A 24,016-nucleotide genomic window follows, 5' to 3' on the forward strand; every position below is an offset into this window, starting at 1 on the left:
ATTTTTTAAATTAACTTTTATTGGATTTTAATTTTGACAATAACAAGATAAGGGAAGTGCTGGAAAGTCTATGGGGAGAATTATTTGAGAAACCATTGCTGTGCTCACGCAACACAAAACCAGAGCATGTTAAGGTTTTGCATGACAGGTGAATCCCAGAAGTTATTGGTTATTCTTTGGTTAAGCCAAGGGTCTTCAAACTTGGCGAGTTTAAGACTTGTGGACTTCAACTCTCAGAATTCCTGAGCTAACATGACCGGAGGAGGAATTCTGGGAGTGGAAGTCCACAAGTCTTAAAGCTGTCAAGTTTGAAGACCCTTCTGTTAAGCCAATGTGTGAATCAGTTCTAAAACTTTTCTCTGAGTGAAAAAAAACAAGCAAAGAGGCCGGCATTTCCAGTGATGAAATAATAAGTTTGTACAGCGGTTAAAGATGCTGAGCTTGTCAGCTGCAAACCTGGCAGCTCGAGTTCAAGACCCGAGTGCCACGTGATGGAATGAGTTCCCATTTACTTGCTCCAGCTCCTGCCCATCTAGCAGTTCGAAAGCAGGCAAACGCAAGTAGATTTTGTTCTGACTAAAACTTCCTGAGACTGTAATTAATTAGTCCAAACAACTCTTGTTTTATTTCAATGCTGGGAATTATTTTCATTCCCAGCCCGTAATGAGTCCCAAACAGTCCCTCGAGATAAGCACCCACCTTTCTCTCCTTTGAATTGCTGCCAATAACTAAAGTGCCAAATGAACTGCAAAAAAACCAAGCGAAGTACAAAGTCCACAAAGAGCTTCAAGGTTTAATCCGAACAGAGTGAATGATGTTGCTTCCTGCAAAGGTTCCTGTCCCTTTGCACTTCCTTTATCCCTTATGGGAGGGGCAATCACCTCCCAGCCTTACTCCCAAGTCGCCCCTTTTGTTTCAGCTGCTCTCGCCATCTAGCAGCTCTGTGCACACACACACTGGGAACAGGCTCCCCTGGGTCCTCTGCCTCGCTGCTGCCAGATTCTGGAGGCTCTGGAGTCAGCACCCCACTCCCAATGGTCCTGATCTCATCTTTGCATCAGATGCAGGGCCCTCGTCCAAGTCCTCTCCAGACTCCTGGCCTGGTCCCCGTTCTTCCCCACTGTCCAATTCCGCTGCCGTCTGCACAGGCTGCCGGTGAATCACCACAGATATATAAGTACCAGTTTGGTGGGAAGCATTCTGTGCACCATCATGGAAAATGTCTTCAGACAAAGCTGGCTCCCTTGCTGAAAAATGGAGCCAGAGGAAATTGAAATGAGCACTACCCACCTCCCCAGAGTCAGACACAACTGGACACAGAAACCTTTTACCTTTTACAGGAATGGCTAAAAGTGCTTAGTATAGCATCCAAACGAGACGTTAAAACATGGAAGAATATAATATCAATAAAGCTTTTTTTCTTTCTACGCCCTTGTAATCCCTTGATTTCTGGTGGAGTCAGGGTGACTGAACAGAGCTCAGCGTTTTCTGGCCCGATGCCCTTCCTGACGCCTACATGGAGGTCACAGCAGATATTTTCTCTTTGTGAGCTGATAGAGAAACCTCTGTCTCTGCACTCTCTGCCTTCCAAGCGGGAGGCGAATGTCTTCACTCTTAAGTCACTACGCCGCTCAATACCAATAAAACGTATAACAACATAATATCATGGAATGGTATTTCCCAAGCTGGCCTCCGCTCCATTTATGTTACGTTGGAGGATGCCAAATGAAAGACTTAAAAAAACAAGACTTTTTCTTAGCTTGAAGAGCTACGGGCAGCAGCAGTAGAAGTAATGAAAAGAAGTAGATCTTTTTAGGACTTGGTCTCCATGCAGGTAGAGGTCATCAAATCGGGAAAGCTGCCATTTTAGAAATGCCTTCAATTTCTCGATCCAAATGTTATGACCTCCCCGTAGAGAACAGGGACTCCACCCTGGTTTGGCCCAAGAGGGCTTGGCAAGAGTTTGTGGCTGCTGTTGTCCCCTGAGTGACAAGCTCATTTTGACTAAAACAAAAACAGAGAGAGGCTGTGTATGAATATATATATATATATATATCGCCTGACCTTGGGTTGCTCGGGGCGTGTTAGATTTTGTTTTGGGATAATGTTAAAAAATTAAGTTTCAAAACTTTTGTATGCTTCCCCTCTGCTCCTCCCCCTTTGAGCAGATCCATTTAGGGCTGCTTTGATCTGTGCGGGGGGGAAAAATGGGGTGACCTTTCATATTAGCTGTCAGAGATAATGGCAGAAGTGAAGTGATTTTTGTTCCTTCAATCAGTAAAAACGTCCAAGACAAGCCTGATGATGTTTTTTCTTTGCCTTCCTTCCTTCCTTCCTTCCTTCCTTCCTTCCTTCCTTCCTTCCTTCCTTCCTTCCTCCCTTCCTCCCTTCCTCCCTCTCTTTCTTTCTTTTTTTCTTTCTGTTTCTTTCTCTTTTTTCATTCACTATGTCTTTCTCTCTCTTCCCCCTCCTTACCTCCCTCTCTCTCTTTTTCTTTCCTTCCTCCCTTCCTTCCTTCCTTCCTTCCTTCCTTCCTTCCTTCCTTCCTTCCTTCCTTCCTTCCTTCCTTCCTTCCTTCCTTCCTTCCTCCTTTCTTTCTTTCTTTCTTTCTTTCTTTCTCTTTCTCTTCCTCTCTTTTTCCTCTCAACCTTTCTTTGTCTACTGATCACTTAATGTTTTCCTTATGTAGGACAAAGCCGGATGCCTGGCTAGAGAATGAAAGAAGCCTGATTGGTATTTTCAGATGATGTGTTAGAAATGTGTTTCCATTTCCTCTTTTCTTTTGTTAAAAAAAAAAATCTTTTAAAGCATGGAAACCAGGCAGGCAGTGTTTTAAGGTGTATTAATAGGATGCTTAATTTCGCAAGTCGGAAAGTAGTATATACGGTATCTCTTATTAAAAAGTAATGTTTCTTTCAGTGACGATATAGGCAGTCCTCCACTTACGACCACAATTGCGCCCAAAATGTATTGCAGTTAAGTGTGTTTCACCTCATTTTACGACCTTTCTTGCCACTCTTGTTAAGTGAATCACTGTAATTATTAAATTAGTAACATGGTTCAGTGAATTTGATCTTCCCGTTGACTTTGCTCGCCAGCAGGTCACAAAAGGAGACCACAGGCTTCCTGGACACAGCAACCATCATAAATATAAGTCAGTTCCTAACCCTCTGAATTTTGATCACGTGACCCTGAAAATGCCGCAACTATTGTTAAGTGTGAAACCAATTATATGTCACTTTTTTCCAGTGCAGTTGTAACTCTGGATGCTCACTAAGCAAACCGTTATAAGTCCAGATCCATGTATATAGGTAAAGCTTCCCCTCGCACATACGCGCTAGTCATTTCCGGCTCTAGGGGGCAGTGCTCACCTCCGTTACAAAGCCGAAGATCCAGCGGTGTCCGAAGACGTCTCTGTGGTCATGTGGCCGGCAGGACTAAATGCTGTTCCCTTCCCACCAAAGGGGTCCCTATTTTCCTACTTGCATTTTTTCTCATGCTTTCGCACTGCTGGTTGGCAGAAGCTGGGACAAGTAACGGGAGTTCACTCCGTTACACAGCACTAAGGATTCGAACCGCCGAACTGCCAACCTGTCTGATCGACAAGCTCAGCGTCTTAGCCCCTGAGCCCCTGTGTCTCTTTTGTGTATAGTGTCTCTAACGGTTGCATAGATACAACCATTATAGGCACTGATTGGTTTCCAGTTTCTTCTCGGATATTTTCTCAACTTCCTTGTCTAGGGAAGGACGTTGGGAAACATTCTGGAGAATTGCCCTGAATGCAAGTTACTCACCAGATCCAACTTCTCTTAACTATTGACAATCAGTCAACTTCGGTTTCATGACTGCCAGCATCTGTAATGAGCTGTTCTTTGGCTGGCATTAAAAAAAATAACGTATGATGAGTTAGCTCCTATCTTTAACAGTGAAGAGCGAGAAGAAGTAGGCCATGTTCCCTCTTAGATGTTGTGTTATGTTGTGTTGTTGTTTTTGGCACTCGTCTGATTCTTCTGGAGAGATTTGGGCAACTGATCAAGGCAGGACGACGTGCTATTTTGCTGTTCTTATCTGTGAGACTCTGTTGGCATCAAGAGGCACTTTTCTGCAGATTAGCCATATGTGGGACAGATAATCCTGCTGTTAACCTACTGTTTTCCCAATATTAGTGTGCTTGTGTAGCTCCCCAAACTGATGGTATGGGAAGGATATCAACCCACCTTCCTGTTCTGACTAAGGCTTATTGAGACACCAACAAATGCATGTTAGTTCCAAAACCCTTTTTAAAAAATTTCAAAGGTTGTGAATTATAGTCATTCACAGCCCGTAATGAGTCTCAAACAGTTTGTAAATAGTCCCCACTGAAGTCTGCCAAAATCCTTCAGGATAAATCTGATAAGCAACCACCTTTATCTTCCTTGAAATGCTGCCAATGACTAAATTTCCCATTAGTTTTACGAGGCCAAATGGAGCACAAATTCAACACAGAGCTTCAGATTTCAAACCGACCAGTATGAGCAAAGTTGCTTCCTGCAAAGGTTCCTGTCCCTTTGCTCCTCCTTTGTGTCTTATGGGAGGGCCAATCACTTCCAAGCCTTACTCCTGAGTTGCCCCTTTTGTCTTAACTGTTCTTGCCTTCTGGCAGCTCTGTGCACATGTGCACTGGTAACAGGCTCCCCTTGTTCCTCTGCCTCACTGCTGTCAGACTCTGGAAGCTCTGGAGTCAGCACACCACTCCCAGATGGTCCTGGCCTCATCTCTATATCGGAAACAGAACCCTCATCCGAGTCCTCCCCAGACTCCTGAATTGGCCTATGTTCCTCCCCACTGTCCGACTCTGCTGCCGTCTCCGCAGGCTGCTAACAGACCACAACACTTCCCCGGAGGAAGTGCAACTCTAAACTGGAGTCAACCTGTTGAAGGCCCCATGCACATAAAATTTCATACTTTAAATCTGCTTTCCATCTTGGAACAAAAGTAGTGTACTCTGACAATTTCGGGGACTGAGTTTGACACCTCGTCATGGACCGATCCCTCTCTGATTGGTCTGGACTTTCACACAACAATCCCTCTCTTCACTGAGGAAGCCTTAGTAGATCAGTTTGTCCAAGGTCTCTAATGGATCCAGAGGTTTTCAGGGGGCACTTGAGCAGTTTCCAAAGGATCAGATGTCCCAAAGGTGCTTTTATCAAAAGGGAACTGGACTTTCTTTGTTTTTTTCTTGAAGACATTTCACTTCTCATCCAAGAAGCTTCTTTAGTTCTGAAGAAGTTAAACTGAAGAAGCTTCTTGGGCGAGAAGCGAAACGTCTTCAAGGAAAAACAAAGAAAGTCCAGTTGCCTCTTCAAAGAAAACAACACCGTTGGGACAACCATGACCTGGATGATGGAGAATCTCTATACACAAAAGGTCAGGTAGGTAATTCAGTTGAAATCTTTATATATAACACTCCCTCCATCCTAAGCTTCAAATATGTATCAGAATGATTTATCGTTTCCTTTTATTTTTAGTGGAAGACTAAATACTCCAAGCTTATCCTCAAGAACTCCGAGAAGATTCCTCAAGACCTTCACGAGGAAGTCCAAGAAGCATTTTTCACTTTACGAAAGCATGTTTGCTTCTTCCAAGACCTTGTAAGGATCAAAGGGAAGGGTTTTGTTACCCCCGTATCTCGCATATTAATTGGGAACCCAGGGTGCACTTACAAATACTTGAACACAAGGTTGTTTTCCGTCCCTTGGCCTACGGAAGGCTACGACATCCACTACTCCAATCCTGAGATATCCCTGGCTTGTAAAGCGTTAAGCAGGCTTAATGACTACTTGCAGAGAGAATCTTTGCTGGGTCTGCAAAGGCAGATTTGGCCGAGACAACAGGAACGCAGAATTCACCCTTCGGGGACGGGGATCAAGATTATGTTACCGAGACGGGAGCTGTTTTGCAAGATCAAAACCCTTCTCCGAAGAGTGACTCCACCATCCCGAAAGAGAGAACATCTTACAACCTGACATTATTAAATTATATGGATCCCCAGAAAATGCCGTCCTTGAAACCGGAGCCCTATTTTGGCATGGGGAGAATGGCTGTGAGTTGGCACCACGATGAAAATCTAATGGAAAGGTCAACAGTGGCGGTCTACAGTTACAGCAGCGAAGGTGGGTTGAGTCGTTGAGTGGCAAGCGAGTTAACAAAGTAAATCTTGTTTAAAGGTGGAGGGGAGCAACTTTCTGTAAGCGAAAGCTATTTTGGCCTTCAAGGTTTGGGTGCCCCAGGAAAAACCTTGCTTCAAAACTGAAAAATTTGTGGGACCCTGAGAAGAAAAATGGGCAGACCCAGAGCAAAAACGTAACTTAATCTCACTAAGGGTTGTGTTTTTTTTTCTGTAGGAACATCAACTTAAGTAGAGTTAATATGTATTAATGCGATGCTTCTCAACCTGTTGCTATGGAGATTCTCCATCCTCCAGGTCTTGGTTGTCCCAAAGGTGCTCTTTCAAGAGGCAACTGGACTTGGTTTTTCTTTGAGGATGTTTCAGTTCTCATCCAAGAAGCTTCTTCAGTGTTTTGTGTGTGTGTGTGTGTGTGTCTAATATATATTAATATAATATGATAACAGATGACAGATAATCAAGAGTTGGAAGGGACCTTGTAAGTCATCTAGTCCAACCCCCCTGCCCAAGCAGGAGACCCTACACCATTTCTGATAAAAAAAATCTCTTCTGGAAAGTCTCCAGTGATGGCGCTCCCACAACTTCCGAAGGCAACTATTGTTCCATGGGTTGATTGTTCTCACTGTCAGAAAGTTTCTCCTTATTTTCAGGTTGAATCTCTCCTTGTTCAGTTTCCATCCATTATTCCTTGTCTGGCCTACAGGAGCTTTGGAAAATAGCTTGACCACTTCCTCCTCTCTGGGGCAGCCCCTCAAACATTGAAAGACTGCTATCCTGTCTCCCCTGGTCCTTCTCTTCACCAGACTAGCCAAGCCCAGTTCCTGTAATCGTTCATCGTATGTTTGAGCCTCCAGTCCTCTCATCATCCTGGTTGCTCCTCTCTGTACTTTTTCTAGAGTCTCAACATCTTTTTTTATAATGTGGTGAACAAAATGAATATGAATTGATATGAATGAATGAATGCATTCTTTATTGGCCAAGTGTGATTAGACACACAAGTAATTTGTCTTGGTGCACGTGCTCTTGGTGTACAAAAAAAAAAGAAAAGAAAAGATACATTTATTTTATTTTATCTTTATCTTTATTATATCTACCGATAAAAGAATCTACGGAGACACTCAGTCATCCCGGGTCATGGTTGTCTCACAGGGTGCTTTTTCAAGAGGCATTTGGACTTCCTGGTTTTTCTTTGAAGACGTTTCTCTTATATTTTTGAGGAGGGGGGGAGAGATGGAAGAATAAAAGGAAAAAGGAGGCAGTCAAGCAGAGTGAGTGAGGCGGTTTTGCTACCGCTGCGCTTATCTTGAGCACTTTTAAGTGGACTGAAAAGTTACTATAATTAAACTGCTGATTAGGAGCCAAGGAAACCGAACCCCCACAATCTCTGGGCCACATTTTCTCACAGATCCATATTTCCAAGGCACGTGTGTGTGTGTGTGTGTGTGTGTGTGTGTGTGTGTGTGTGTGTTTGAGCCAACATGACACCTTCTTCTATTGGACTTGATTTGTTAGCGACGGGCTTGTTTCAATCTTCTCTCCTTTCTTTGCACAGAGTGTGCAAGCCACAGTATGCTCTGGCTTGGGAAGAAATTCACCTTTGTTCGTGCAACGTTGGCTGGATTCTTGCCCCAATGTGTGAAACTGTTATGGTTCTGTTAGATGCCAAACTTTGGGGGTCTTCTGTGTGGAGGAATAAGGGTGCAGGAGTTTCAGGATGAGGCGGTGTATTCACGGGTAGTTGCTCTGACTCACTTTTACTTCTTTCATATATCTGAACAGAAGACGAAAACTGGTTAGCAACGTGATGGGGTACGATGGGACATATATCTTGATAGAACATGCTGTGAACATCTTTAGGTTAGATCAAGGAAGTTGAGGCTCTGTTGTATGTCTATGAAAATTCTCAGTCATCCAGGTCATGGTTGTCCCAAACGTGTTTTTTTTTCAAGAGGCAATTGGACTTTCTTGGTTTTCTTTGAAGACGTTTCTCTTCTCATCCAAGAAGCTTCTTCAGCTCTGACTGCATGGTGGGGAATGGAAGCATTTACACTCCTTGCAGACAGCTGGTCATTTGCATTCTTTTAGAGAGTTGTTGAGGCCACTTGGAGGTTGTACTTCAACTCCCCAAATTCCCCAGATAGCAAGGGCATCCAACCACTGTGTTAACAGATAATCAGAGTTGGAAGGGACCTTATAGTCCGACCTCCTGCCCAAGCAGGAGACCCTACACCGTTTCTGACAGATGGGAGTCCAATCTCTTCTTGAAAGCCTCCAGTGATGAAGCTCCCACAACTTCCGAAGGCAACTTTTGTTCCATGGGTTGATTGTTCTCACTGTCAGAAAGTTTCTCCTTATTTCCAGGTTAATGCTCCAGGATAGATAGATAAATAGATAGATGGATGGATGGATAGATAGATAGATAGATAGATAGATAGATAGATAGATAGATAGATAGATAGATAGATAGATAGATAGATAGATAGATAGATAGATAGATAGATAGATAGATAGATAGATAGATAGATAGATAGATAGATAGATAGATAGATAGATAGATAGATAGATGAGATAGATAGATAGATAGATAGATAGATGGATAGATAGATAGATAGATAGATAGATAGATAGATAGATAGATAGATAGATAGATAGATAGATAGGACAGGGACAAGGACAGGACAGGACAGGACAGACAGACAATGGGAGAAGGTTAAACTTCACTCTCTACACCGTTTATGAGATTTATAACTTCAGATGCCATTCGGCTGAAAGGTTTTCTACGCCACAGGTTCCCCCTCGAAAAAGGTAACTTTGGTTTAATTGGATGGGCTTTTTAAGGTGCTGTAAGTGATTCCTGAGCCCCCCCCCCCCAATGAACCCCTCAGTGTGCTCAGACTTTCTGGGAATGCCAGAATTTCGGCCTCTCCTAGCACCTTGCTGATTATGGGCTCGGTGTACGGTTATACGATAGCATTAAACTTCACAAAAGTGTCTTTGTCTCCCAATTGACCGGCAGAGTTCGATCAATAGCTGCCTTGTGCTCTTCTCCTGGGCTGAATGTGGTGTTATCCCCGCTCCTCCCTGATTTTATTTCATAAATCCAAGGAAACTTTTTTTCAAAGTGCTAATAAGTTGATTAAACGAAGGCGATTAACTCCCCTGCTCTTACTTTGGATGCTTCTAACATAATCTTCCAGGAGGAGAACCATGTCATATAAATTGAATATGTAAATAAAAAGAAGTAAACATTAGTCTACTGATAGAAGAGAGTATTTGTAGCTCAGGATTGAACTGTGGCGTGCTTGGTGCTCTCTGAGCTTGGTGGTTTTCTTGCGGACGTTTCATTACCCAACTAGGTAACATCATCAGTACTAGAAGAAAGTGGGGTTTGGGGGGAGGGGGAGGAGGAGGAGGAGGAGCCGATTATGGAGTCCTTGGTGCTCTCTGAGCTTGATTGTTTTCTTGCAGACATTTCCTTACCCAACTAGGTAACATCATCAGTGTTAGATGATGATGATGATGATGTAGCACTGATGATGTTACCTAGCTGGACAATGAAACGTCTGCAAGAAAACAACCCAGCTTGGAGACTTCCAAGAACTGCAGAAATGTAAGTCTGTTGCCACAACGTTCAAACTACGTTTCCTGGAACTCTACGGTTAACTTTTTTTTTAAAAAGTCTTTATTGGATTCTCAAAACGTTTTATGTGTCAGTTCCAAGCGCATCCTGATAATTTTCTCCCTCCAGCTGGTTTCAACCTCCCGGTTTCATTCTACAATTAAACTTGCTGCTGATTCTCTGCTGTCTCTGAAAATGTGACTGTTAGCACTCAAAAAGTTGTCTCGTATTTCATGTCTTCTAATGACAGGTGGATTTCACAGGTCTACTTAAGCTAATAGCTCTGCAGCTGTAAATCTTGGGGACCCAAAGCTGTGGATTTAATATCTACCCATCACCCGTGTCTTGACATTCTAAGCAGTGCCTCTCTTCAACGCAGCATTCCCCTGTCATGCTGTAAGAGACAAAGATGCTATTTTGGGCTAAGTAAACTCCAGTGTATTCTTTCACATTATGCGTGCTGAATTCTTACCGACTCGGAACCTAAAACCCCAATTTTGGCCTTGAAACAAGGTATGAAATATAGACGCTGCTTGATCCCTTGTCAGCATTCAATTCTTTAGGCTAAATGTGTGGAGTTCATTTAGAGCAGGCATTGTATCATGTCTGCAGAATTACTGCGTAATATAATCTCGCAGCTCTATTTATATGAGAGCTATTTATAATAACCACTGTGTAGTACGGCTTCTATTATGACTACTCCCAACGTATTATTGACACTCAATTCTAGGGCATCGTCCAATACAGTAAAAATACAGCGTACGTGCTGTGCGCATTGCACCTGTCTACAAAACTAAGAACACATCGCACAAGGGGTCAAATCCCATAAGATTCTAAGGCCAAATTATATCACCCATAGCTCTTGATTTGTCTAGAAGTTAACAATCTGGATAGTTAGCAGAAGATTTATCCTTCTCCTCCTACACACCTTCAAATCCATGAGTTTACACAACAGTGCTGTCTAATGTATATTTAAACATTTTGTATGGCTGTAGTATTATTATTTATCCTTCTTACTATCTTCTTTGTTACCTCCTATTATTATTATGGTTATGACAATACAGAATAACAGAGTTATTGGAGACCTTGGAGCCTTCTAATCCAACTTCCTGCTCAAGCAGGAGGCCTTACATCATTTTAGATCAAGGGTCTTCAAACTTGGCAAGTTTAAGACTTGTGGACTTCAACTCCCAAAATTCCTGAGCTAACATGACTGGGAGGAGGAATTCTGGGAGTTGAAATCCACAAGCCTTAAAGCTGTCAAGTTTGAAGACCCCTGTTTTAGACAAATGGCTGTCCAGTCTCTTTTTAAAAGCCTCCAGGGATGGACCATCTACAACTTCTGGAGGCAAGTTGTTCCACTGGTTGATTGTCCTCACTGTTAAGAAATTTCTCCTTAGTTCTAGGTTGCTTCTCTCTTTCATTAGTTTCCATCCATTGCTTCTTCTCTTGCCTTCAGGGGCTTTGGAGAGTAGGTTGACTTCCTCTTCTTTGTAGTCATCTTCTGTTGCATTGCATGTATATTGAGAGCTTCTATATCTGAGACAAGTTCCTCGTCGGAAGGAATTTAGCCAAATAAAGCATTCTGGTTTCGTAGACGTTCCTCTTGAGAATATTACAGGGAGAATCTCTTTGGTGCTGGAAAAAGTGCATTTATAAAATGGAATCTAAAGTCATATGGAACTCTTCCATTCAAGGATCAAGTATATTTTGCTTGAAACTGGAAGCTGTGTTTGGTGACTATTTCATGAATCGCTGCTAGCAGATTTCGAAGAAATATTGCAATATATAGTTTTCTGTGTGCAACCTCCTCCCAGCAACTTGGATTGTGCTTTTTAGGTGGAAAGGATCCTTCTGGGTAGATGCCTTAACGGGTGTTGTTTTTGGCTACTTGCCACCGAAGGCTTACTGAAGTGCGTAAATCTTGAGCAGTAATAAACAACTGGATCTGTTAGTTGACAAGTTAATGTTCAACAGGCTAACAAACCTGTGATTGACTGTGGTTTTGGACTGATTGTGAAAGGCCTTTCATAACGTGGACTTTTTGTATATGCGGGTGTGCGTTTTGCACAAGGAACATTAATAATCAGATAATATTTTCGGAAAGAACTTTGACTTAAAGTCAAGCAGCTTTAGGTAAATTTGCACCATGGCTGGATTTCGGTGAGAAACTTCTGACAGCTTCTTGGTGGCTAATGATTTTATAAACAGATTGGAATGTTCCTGTTGATTGATAATTGACTAGTAATCCCTTCCATTTGCTGCTTAATAGATGCAAGGTCAGTTAACAGCAATTTAAAAAGGCTGAAGGAATTGTTTTCTTTAAAAAAAAAAATATCTCCAAGCAGTAATCCAAATGTAGAAGATGTCAGGTCTGGAATGAATCTGAAAAGATCACCATGAAGTAGAATTGGCTTCACCACAGAAGCATCCACCCAGGTGCCAATTGCTAATTTTTTTTTTTAAAAAAAACTGAATTTCAGTTTTATAGACATGTAAGAAAATGACCCAGACTAACCAAATTTTGTTGAAATTCATTTATTTAAAACGTTCAGATAGAGGTACCTTTTATTGCCAAATCTGGGCATTTCCCACTCAAAATGTGAGCTATTCACAAACATCTCGCAGGAAACTTTTTGTCCCAAAGGTACTTTTTCCAAAGGCTGTCTTTGTTTTTCTTTGAAGATATTTCGCTTCTGATCCGAGAAGCTTCTATGGTTCTGACAGAATGGTGGAGAACAGAAGGATTTATATTCTTTGCAATCATCTGGTCGTTAGCGCTCTTTCTGGGAATCGTTGAAGCCACTTGGAGGTTTATTTGTGCCCTCAGGGTCTCCTGAATCAGAGAGCAAATGGGTATTTTGCCTTTTTGGAACTGCTGAAAGGACTATGTTGTAAACAGGAGGAATGTAAAGGAACGTAAATGATTCCATTCTCCATCATTCTGGCAGAACTGAAGGAACTTCTTGCATGAGAAGCAAAATGTGTTTAAGGAAAACAAACACGTTGCCTCTTGAAAAAGCACCTTCGGGACAACCATGACTGAAAATCTCCATAGACAGCTAGTGGTTTTTATTTTATTTTACAAGAGCCTTGGCGGCATTCTTAGAAAGGGATCTGTTTAGTGTCACATAAGCTGACTCATGAGGCTATATGTATGGACACAGATGTGGGAAGAGCTCCCTGAATCCTGAGCATTAATCAGAAACAATCTGGAAATCTACAACAGTCGTTTTCATTCATTCCTCATTCCTTAGGATTTTCCATTCCTTCCATCTTTGCTCGTTCTTCTTTCCAGAATTTTAGACAGTAAGCTTCGTTGGGCAAAAGAATCAACAATTAGTCAATGTCCAATGTAGTCCCACCACCACCATCTATACCAGAAATTCAGCTTTGCACATCCTGTTTAGCTCATTCATTTTGCAATAGTTGATTATAAGGTGAGCGGCTCTATAAATGTTTTAAATAAACACATGCATAAATTTGAATTCACAAGTCTATGTGCATGTTGTGGACTTGAAGATATGTAAGCAACTGGAAGAGAATACTAGAGTTGGAAGGTACCTTGGAGGTCTTCTAGTCCAATCCCCTTCTCAAGCATTTGAGACAAACCATTTCAGACAAATGGTTATCCCATCTCTTCTTAAAAGCCTCCAGTGTTGGAGCATTCACAACTTCTGGAGGCAAATTTTTCCACTGATTTATTGTTTGCTCTGTCGGAAAATTTCTCCTTTAGTTCTAGGTTGCTTCTCTCCTTGATTAAGTTCTGGTCCTGCCTTCAGGTGCTTTGTTTAGAGAATAGCTTGACTTCCTCTACTTTGTGGCAGCTCTTCAAATATTGGAAGACTACTATCATGTCTCCCCTAGCCCTCCTTTTCATTCAACTAGACATACCCAATTCTTGCAACATTCTTCAGTCCCCTAGAACAGGGGTCTCCAACCTTAGCAACTTTAAGACTTGTGGACTTCAACTCCCAGAGTTCCTGGCTGAGGAACTCTGGGAGTTGAAGTCCACAAGTCTTAAAGTTGCTAAGGTTGGAGACCCCTGCCCTTGAAGGATGAATCAGGCCATTAACCAGTAGAATTCTACCACTGAATTGGATGCAAAATGACAGCGTCAATTAAAATATCATTATCCAATAAAAGTCTCTATAACCCACCAGCGGCCTTTTTTTTCCTGCATGTGCCTCATACATAGACAATTCCGAATACTACCCAAACTCTCTAAATCTTTTCAGAAGGGGGAAAAAAAAAAAGCTTTACTTAAGCAAACAAATTAATTTTTTTACCCCATGCAAGGAGTTGTCAGAACAATTGTTCTGCGTTCCCTTATTTTTATCATAACTTTTCAACTCCCCAAACTGGAGAAAAAAATAAATAAAAGATTTATAACTTTCATTATTTCGTGCACAGAGAAAGACCGGTGCTGACCTCAGCTTCTTAAAGCTGAGGTCGTTCATCACTTACGGCTGATGAGAAATTTATTTAGATCAGGGTTTTACACGTCAGTCATAAAATATGGAAATGCTTGCCAAGTAGATTTTTTTTTTTTAAGATTCAAGGGAGTTTGCCTGCTTTTGGAGAGATTCTTCAGATCTGATTCCCAAAATTCTCTCTTCTGTTTTGAACATCAGAGTGCTTATTTGCAGTAATTTTTTTCTATGAAAACAAAACAAAAATGAAAATTACGCCGAGGGATGCTAACAAGTTTTTTTTTTAAACTAATGCCGTTGTTAAAAAACAGTGCTAAAAGAGTAAGTTAGCAATTATTCGATAGAAATACGGAAGTCAATATTCTCTTTTCTTCCTTTTCTCTTTTCTAATTCTTTTCTTTGTTCATTTTTTATACTTTTACTGTATCATAACATATTAATATAGCAGCTTCCCATGTTTCTTGGAGAATTGAAAGTTAGGACATTAATAGTAGAGTATTATTATTAATGGCAGTATTCTTAAGCGTTGCTCTATTATCCATTGGCAAAGGAAAGTTCAAAAGTTAAAGATGGAATCTCACAGCTGGAATCTCATTTGTTGCAGCTTAGCTTGTACAAACTAGCCAGCATTTGTGGCTTACTTTATGAAAGGGGTGGGGGGGAGAGAGACACACAAAATTGTATCTCGGTGCAATGTGCATACCCACCCAGTTGTAAAAATGAAGTTGGAAGATGGGGAGTCAACAATTTGTTCACTGAGTTAGTGTTCAAATTTCTCTTGCGAGCTTGTGGTTTCCTTGTTCTTTTAGAACTTCTACAGGGGAGAATTTGTTTTTGTATCCGAAGAGTTATTTTTTTTGTTTTGTTTTGTTTCAGAAGTGGATGGTGGAGTCCTTGAACAAAAATCTGCGGCTGGCAGAGATCCAGATGTTTGGCACGTTGGCTTGAAAGTTGCTTGGGATATAGAGACGCCAGGTTTAGCAATTCCACTTCATCGGGGAGACTGTTACTTTATGCTAGGTAAGTTCAAACACAAAGTTGATATTCTATTTTTTAATTCTTAATTTTATTCTACTCCACTCTACATTCTATTCTCCACATTCTATTCTATTCTATGCTATTCTATTCTATGCTATGCTATGCCATGCCATGCTATGCCATCCCCTCCCTTCCTCCCTCCTTCCCTCCTTCCTTCCCTCCCTCCCTTTCTCTCTCCCTCTCTCTTTCTCTCCCACTCTCTCTCCTTCCCTCTCTCTCTCTCTTCTCTCTCTCTCCCTCCCTCCCTGTCCCCCCCCTCTCTCCCTCTCTCTCCCCCTCTCTTTCTCTCCCACTCTCTCCTTCCCTCCCTCTCTCTCTCTCTCTCTCTCTCCCTCCCTCCCTCCCTGTCCCCCCTCTCTCCCTCTCTCTCCCCCTCTCTCTCCCTCTCCTCCATCTCTCTCTTTCTCTCCCACTTTCCTTCCCTCCCTCTCTCTTTGTCTCCCACTCTCCTTCCCTCCCTCTCTCTCTCCCTCTCTCTCTCTCTGTCTCCCACTCTCCCTCCCCCCTCTCTCTCCCTCTCCCTCTCCTAAGGAGAAATTTCCTGACACTGAGAACCATTAATCAATGAAATAATTTCCCCCCAGATGTTGTGAATGCTCCAACATTGGAAGTTTATAACAAGAGACCGGACAACCATTTGTCTGAAATGTTATAACGTTTCCTGCTTGAGCCGGGAACTGGGCTAGAAGATCTCCAAGGGTCCCTTCCAACTCTGTCATTCTGTTATTCCTTGGCTTTTCATGAAAAACAAAAACAAAACCCAACTGTAATTATGGTCAAGAAGTCGGTATATTGTATATTTCAACCCTCCAGAGATAAATCTCATTGCTACACTGTAAATGGTTTATTGATGTTTAGCTTAGTGTTTTGGAGGAATCGACCTAGTGATGACTTGCCAGCTATGTTTTACGGTTCAGCGAAGCCACTGGGGTTAATCACACGATGGGTTTTGCACAATATTTAAAGCTGTATCGAAAGGATATTTCCTCCAGTTCTAGAAGGAGTGGCGTTTTTCTACTGATGAATCAAGTGATGCGCGAAAACAGCCCAAGTTTTTCCAAGCTGTGTGTTTTGCCATAAATTATGATGCTAACCAAAATGACTTGCACTAGGGGGAATAAAAAGTGCGTTGCACAAGTCTACGGCGCATTTTGCATGCGAACGATAACCGCATTCAGTATCATAGCTGCGCCCCTTGAGGAAGAACCCCGTCTAGATCATACAATGTAATTTATCCCGGTAGTAGGTGTTAGATGTTGCATAAGGCCGAATCAATTGAATTATCATACGGCTTCACATAATGTGCTAATCAAACTCACGTGCCAAGTGATTGGATGATAATAGTAGGAAAGGGAGCAGTCCGCATGGAAGTCATGTTGTCCTTAGACCGTGTTTGAAACCCCCTTCTCTTCTGATCCACCACCAAGAAATAGACCCGGAGCTGGATTTTGCGAGCCGATTCTTTTTTTCCTTCCCAGCGGTTGCAAAATTTTTGCTTCCATGCCTTCTAAAAGTGAACATACGCACGTTGAAAAGCCCAGCTGTTTCTGATAGATTGAACCTTGCCCGAAGGTTAGAGGTTTAAACGCGGCTCCAGGGATAAATTCGACTGGCCTCTCTTTGGTGGAGAACGGGACGGAGTAAACATAATCAGAGGGCCGCGCGCGTTAGACTTCAAGGCCCATCCAAAGCTTGTCTTCCCATTTCACCAGAAATGGGGAGCACCCTTGAGTAGAAATGACGTGTGGTTAGAAAATTACAGCGTTCACTGGGAACACTTTAGTGTACAGATGCCTGCCAGCGGTTTCGCGTTGGAAACCTGACCCCACTTTTGAGCTGCGTGCTGTCTGTGTCTATTTTTCCCCTCCCCAACCGTCCTGAGCCCCCGAAATGTATTTATTGCCACTCCAGCTTTGATCTTGTGAGTTTGGTAAGCTTACAACGACTTGTTCGTTTTTCTGCTGATTAATTACACAAGGGTTTTCTCTCCCCCATGGCTCTCTCTTCTTCCCCTTCTGGCAACTGTAGAATATTCTGAATTTCTCAATCTCTCTCTCTCTCTCTTGTAATTTTATTTATGGTTTTTTTCCTTCAACATATATAAGTGCTTAGTGAACACTACAATGTCTGGGTCAATTTGCTTTATACAAAGTACTAGTAACAATAATAATATTATTTAGGTATACATAGTAATAATCTTTCAATGTTTAAGATTTACACATACAGTCCATTGTAGTTATAATGTATTCTATTTTGTAGAAGTATACATAGTACTGTTTTCCCAGTTCCTACTTTCTAGTTCTTATTTCTAACCCCTAATACAACAATTCCCATATTAAAAAGTATTATGTATCTATCCATCATCTCGTAAAGGTAGAGGTTACCCTCACACATACGTGCTAGTCATTTCTGACTCTAGGGAGCGGTGCTCGTCTCCGTTACAAAGCCGAAGAGCCAGCTCTGTCCATAGACGTCTCCATGGTCATGTGGCTGGCAGGACTAAATGCCTTCGAAGGCGCACAGAACGCTGTTCCTTTCCCACCAAAGTGGTCCCTGTTTTTCTACTTGCGTTTTTTACGTTGGAAGAAGCTGGGACAAGTAGCGGGAGTTCACTCCGTTACGCAGCGCTAGGGATTCGAACCGCCGAACTGCCGACCTTTCTGATCGACAAGCTCAGCGTCTTAGCCTCTGAGCCACCGCGTCCCTCCATCATCTCTTACTTTTTACTATTTAAGCATACATGATAAGTAGCCTTTCAGCTTTTAACGTTTACTTATGCATAGTAATGATAGTAACTTGTATCATGTAACAGTATGCATAATAACATTTTCCCAGAATATTTTTTCTTTTTAGGTGTGTATTGACTTTTGAAATAATGACGGATAGTTTTGCCAACGATGCAGAACTCGACTTACAGCCACAAGGAAGAGAGGCCAAATTTTTTTGTTGCTAAGTGAAACATGGGTGAAGTGGGCTTTGTCCCATTTTACGACCTTTCTTGCCTCAGTGGTGTAAGTGAATCACTGCGGTTGTTAAATTAGTCACACAGTCATTAAGTGAACCGGGCTTCCCCGTTGACTTTTGGGACCCCAAAACTCTGCAACCATCATAAATATGAGTCAGTTGTCAAGAGACTGAATTTTGATCATGTGACCATGGAGATGCTACAATGGTCATAAGTTACTTTTTTCAGTGCCGTTGTAAATAAATAAACTGTTGTATGTCAAGGACTAGCTGTACTACCAGAAACACCCTCTCTCTTGGATTAAGGCAAGGGTCTTCCAACTTGGCAAGTTTAAGGCTTGTGGACTTCAACTCCCAGAATTCCTGAACTAACATGACTGGAGAAGGAACTCTGGGAGTTGAAGTGCACAAGTCTTAAAGTTGCCAAGTTGGAAGACCCCTAATCTACAGTATCTATCTCCCTATCTCCCTATCTATCTATCTATCTATCTATCTATCTATCTATCTATCTATCTATCTATTCCAAGGGTCTTCAAACTTGCCAGGTTTAAGACTTGTGGACTTCAACTCCCAGAATTCCTGAGCTAACATGACTGGAGGAGGAATTCTGGGAGTTGAAGTCCACAAGTCTTAAAGCTGCCAACTTTGAAGACCCCTGAGTTAAGGCTTCTCTTGTTTCCACCAAATGGCTTCATGGGCGAATACTTATTTGTCCTTTAATGATCTTTTTCTAGATGATCTGAATATGACTCACCAACATTGTGTGTTGGCTGGCCGGCAGTCAAGATTCAGCTCCACACACAGAGTGGCAGAAGTAAGTAACAAAATGTTGTGGGAATGGCAATCTAGGGCTGGAAATTTTGGCTCAGTAACTAGATAGTCCCTGAAAAGTAGGTAAGATAAAAGATAAGATTACTTTTATTGTCATTTTCACTGTCCATTTTGAGTACATACAGTGGTCTTGATTGTCCTTTGACATTTTGGATTGAGGAACTTCTTAAACAAATGCACTTGGTCTGTGAAACACAATTCAAGGGCATTGTTCAAGAATGTCAGAGTATATTCATGAACTGGAATAGAGCGTGGTAACAAGGTCAGCCAATGAATAGGCATAGCAACTAAGTCAGACAATGAGGACTATTTGGAAACTAAAACTAGAAGCAGCCTAGGCGTAGCTCCATATTAAGCTCCGAGTCTGTCTCTTGAAAATGAAACTGCTTCTGTCCTCTGCTTGCCTGCTGAACTAAAATGAAACTGATGTGTTTCCGAGCTCCTGAGTTGCTGTTCTGCTCTGAACTTCTAACATGTCTGCTTCTGTTTGAGTTTGCTCCACGTTGAAGAAATCTACAACTGGTATTGTAAAATTAACTTCATATGTTTATAAAGACATTAAATGAAGCCTCAGCCATCTGTGTTTACTTTTCTGGCGCTGAATTTACACTGCAAAACTCTGAACGAAGAAGACACACACACATACAAACAGACAAATCTAGTAGGTATAGAAGAGCAAGCAGAGCCGTGCTAGAAGGGAGATGGAGTTAAATGAGTCACTAGCCTAGAATCATTCCATTCCCACAAATGGTCCAAGTCCAACCCTTCTTGAATTCTGCTGACCCTTATCTGGTGCCAATTTAGTATTGAACTTTAGCTGAGTAATTTGTGCATCGGTTTGAGCAATAAATCTGCAACTTAACGTATGGCCCAGATTCTTTGCCTTTGACATTAGGAGAACCAATAGTTCAAATACTCTCTAAATCCCTGAATAAGACTTGTACTGAGGTTGAGTTAATTTACACTTGATTCATTTAACAGATGTTTGTGCAGTAGCCCTTTCTCAGTTGTAAATGATGGTTTGCAGATCTCAGTTAATCTGCTGAACTACTGAATTACAATAGGATTTATTTGGGGTTTTTTTGGGCTTCCTATGCAGTAAATTCCCAGTCTTTTTTCACACAAACTTTCTTCCTTTTTATTTGTAAATTCCAACAGTGTTCAACGGGGACCCTGTTTTACATTCTGGACAAATGCAAGGCAGCGCTGGAGAATTTGAACACCGATGCTGATTTGAAGGGCCCGTCCTTGAAATCAATGGAGGTTGGAGATATAACACGAGTGGAAAAAACTCACAGTGAGGTAAGAAGACAGAAGAGGTGGCAATGCTGCAGATGTTCAAAAGTAGAGGGATTTTTTCCTTCTTTCTGTTTTTACACCGTATAAGATCATTGACCTTGTTTTAGGTCCCCTCATAAGCAAAAAGCATCAAAAATCACAAGCATTTAGCATCAAAAATCTGTTCACCTATAGCACCTTTAGGTGCTATAGGTGAACAGATTAATTATAGTACATCTGTCAGTAGAACAGAAGTTTTTTTATAATATTCCTAACATAACTACATAACCATTTCACGGGTATCTTCTTTTCTTGCTTCTTTTTCTTGTGACCCCAAAATACAGAAAGAGGAGGGGAGAGGAAAAGTCGGGGAGAGGGAAAGAGAAAGGGAAGGAAAGGAGGAGAGGAAAGGGGAGGAAAGAGAAAGGGGAGAGGAGGAGGGAAGAGGAAAAGAAAGGAAAAGGAGGAGGAGAGGAAAGGAAAGGGGGAAGGAAAGGGAAAGGAAAGGAAAGAAGAGAAGAGAAGGAAAGGAAAGGAGGAGAGGAAAGGGGAGGAAAGAAAGGAAAAGGGGAGGAGAGGGAAGGGGAGGGAAGGGAAGGGGAGAAGAGGGGAAGGAAAGGAAGAAAGAAGGGAAGGGAAAGGAAAGGAAGAGGAGAGGAAAGAAAGGAAAGGAAAAGGAGGAGAGGAAAGGGGAAGGGAAGAGGAAAGAAAGGAGAGGGGAGAGGAGGGAAGGGAAGGGGAGAAGAAGAGGGGAAGGGAAAGGAAAGGAAGAGGGGAGGAAAGAGAAAGGGGAGAGGAGGAGGAGGGGAGAGGAGGAGGAGGGGAGAGGAGGAGGAGGGGAGAGAAAAGAAAGGAAAGGGAAAGGAGGGGAGGAAAGGGGGAGGAAGGAAAGGGAAAGAAGGGAAGGGAAAGGAAAGGAAAAGTCTCGAGTGATCTCCTCCAGCTTTAGAGCTCCAGCTGCCTTAGGGTGACACCCCGCAGTACCCCCAACCCTTGAGTATTCTGGAAGTTATATCCCCACACATCTGGATGGCACAGAATTGAGGAAGCTGCTCTGGAGGCTTTGATCTCTAAGCCTAGTTTCATCAAAGAGGCCGTATAAATCATCATCAGCTGCCCACCTGGCTTCAGTTGACTGGGAAACGTTAAGTAGGGCTGGATTCTTGGCAAAAAAGGATGAATCCTGAGAACAGATTGTCAGGCCAGGATGTAGAAGGTTTTCTTTTTAGAGTGTACAAATTACTGTAGGATAATGGAGGTAGTTTGGCTGTCTGGTGACCCAGAGAGCCTTGAATTTCAACCCTTGGTTAATAAAAAAAATAAAGTACAGTCACTGATTTCCTGACAGGTAAGTGTGCTTGTCTATGACTCCATGGCCTAAAACTGTGTCTCTCTCTCTAGAGGACTTTCCAGTTGCTGTTCTGTTTCTGGATCTTTCTTGATCTGGTGCCTTCCTAAATGTATTGACTGAGGACAAGAGGAGCCCGTTAGATTGAGGAAAGCTGTAGTTGGTATTGCTGGTTGCTTGTAAAACCAGGAAGTTGTGATCCTCTGCACTACTCTGCAAAAACCCCACTGCTTTCTAACACTGATGATATTCCCTGGTTGGGTTGTGAAATGTCTGCAAGGAAACAACCAGGCTCAAAGAGCACCAAGGACCTCACACTCCTCCTCCTCCCCCTCCTCCTCCTCCTCCTCCTCCTCTTCCTCCTCCCAGACCCTACTCCCTTCTAGCACTGATGATGTTACCTAGTTGGGTCATAAAATATCTATTAGAAAACCACAGGAAACTGGACGCATCCAGTTCTAAGGGAAAAGATTGAATGACTTTTTTGTTTCGGTTAATTCTAGGTGTATTTTTGGTTCCTTTTTCCCCCCAGGGAAATCAAGACCAATAATGTGTTTATGGTTGGAAATAATGTAATTAGCATCCTCAGGATTTCACTGGAGAAAACAGATTTGGGGGGAAAAAGGGTTCCAGTCAATAAAAAATGTCTCTATCTAAGGCTATTGGAGGGTCCACCACTAAGTTGCTCTACCCACCCATACCAGATGTGGTGGCTCTACAATTAGGCAGACCGTACGGAGGTAAATCCTGGGATTTTGTGCTCACCCTAGCGCTAGCAGTAGCACTTAGACTTATACACCGCTTCACAGTGCTTTTACAGCCCTCTCTAAGTGGTTTTACAGAATCAGCCTCTTGCCCCCAACAATCTGGGTCCTCATTTTACCCACCTCGGAAGAACGGAAGGCTGAGTCAACCTGGAGCCTGGTGAATTTTTAAACTGCCAAATTGCAGTCAGCCGGCAGTCGGCAGAAGTAGCCTGCAGTACTGCACTCTAACCACTGCGCCACCATGGCTCGTAGTTGGGGAAACCATACCAAGTTCTCCGTGCTCGTCTTGAAGATGCTGTCTCACCCACAGCCTAGAAGCAAAGTTCAGCCGCCAGCTTATTGGCATCCTGTGTGTAAAATAGGACACCTTGCTTGTTCACTGGGGTCGACTTGCACCTGGATCCTGAAATTAACATATGCTGCTGAGGTGTTTTGCAAGCCAACAGTTAGGCCGCTGCTGGGAAACCCATTGATGTCCGAGGCTCATGTGTGTTTCCGGCACATTGCCCTGAAATGGCAGCTCAGCCAGTGGTCCTGCAGGGCCTCGAAGAGAGGAAGGATGGTTCTCTCCCTCGGGTGACATTTAATAAGCCAAGTGCCTTTAAATAATTAACGGAGGACCGTTATTCCCCTGGGCTCGCCAAATGTCAGCCCACAGCTCTATGGCCTTTCTCCCATGCCTTATTGACCGTTGCTTTCCAAGTGCGCCTTTTATCATGGCTTAATGGGCGAGAATGGGGGGGAAAATAGCATACACTCTGAGAACATAGAGGTACTATGTGGTACCTCGCTCCATAATAGTAACTGTGAGAGGGATCTTGGAGTCCTAGTGGACAATCATTTAAACATGAGACAGCCATGTACTGCAGCTGCCCCAAAAAGCCAACACCGTTCTAGGCTGCATTAACAGAGAGATAGAATCAAGATCACTTGAGTTGTTAATACCACTTTATAAGGCCTGGGTAAGGCCCCGTTTGGAATACTGCATCTAGTTTTGGTCACCATGATGTCAAAAAGAGGTTGAGACTCTAGAAAGAGTGCAGAGAAGAGCAACAAAGAGGATTAAGGGACTGGAGGCTAAAACATATGAAGAACCGTTGCTGGAATTGGATATATATCTAATCTAGTGAAAAGAAGGACTGGGGTGACATGATAGTGGTCTTCCAATGTTTGAGGGGCTGCCCCAAAGTGGAGGGAGTCAAGCTATTCTCCAAAGCAGCTGAAGGCAGGACAAGAAGCAACGGATGGAAACTAATCAAGGAGAGAAGCAACCTAGAACTAAGGAGAAATTTCCTCACACTGAGGACAATTAACCAGTAGAACAACTTGCCTCAAGAAGTTGTGAATGCTCCAACACTGGAAGTTTTTAAGAAGAATTGGGATAACCATTTGCCTGAAATGGTATAGGGTTTCCTGCCTAAGCTGGGAGTTGGACTAGAAGACCTCCAAGGTCCCTTCCAACTCTGTTATTCCATTCTATTCCAACTATTAGGGAGGAGCTGTCTTCGTCCACTTTCTCTTACACCAATTGTCTAAACTTCGTGGTCTCTTCCTCCTATGGTACTCAGTTCC

The 24,016-nt window shown here is 42.5% G+C and overlaps 1 protein-coding gene and 1 long non-coding RNA gene across 2 annotated transcripts in view; one reads left to right on the forward strand and one right to left on the reverse strand.

The window, feature by feature from the left end:
- Nucleotides 1-24,016, forward strand: part of FTO (FTO alpha-ketoglutarate dependent dioxygenase) — a 166,534-nt gene that overhangs the window by 32,277 nt on the left and 110,241 nt on the right. Inside the window, 5 exon segments of the mRNA XM_026714006.2 lie at nt 5,508-5,853; nt 5,856-6,152; nt 15,095-15,238; nt 18,955-19,034; nt 20,210-20,353. Of these exon segments, the coding sequence (XP_026569791.2) occupies nt 5,508-5,853; nt 5,856-6,152; nt 15,095-15,238; nt 18,955-19,034; nt 20,210-20,353 (1,011 nt within the window).
- LOC148124851 (uncharacterized) lies at nt 13,803-16,958 on the reverse strand. The gene is made up of 3 exons (XR_015744982.1): nt 16,576-16,958; nt 14,926-15,234; nt 13,803-14,444 (listed from the first exon to the last, which is right to left on the reverse strand). It is a non-coding gene; the product is annotated as an uncharacterized LOC148124851 (long non-coding RNA).

This window comes from Pseudonaja textilis, chromosome 11 (assembly GCF_049901715.1).
Source record: "Pseudonaja textilis isolate UNSWEBS1 chromosome 11, rPseTex1.2, whole genome shotgun sequence".
Taxonomy (NCBI): Eukaryota; Metazoa; Chordata; class Lepidosauria; order Squamata; family Elapidae; genus Pseudonaja; species Pseudonaja textilis.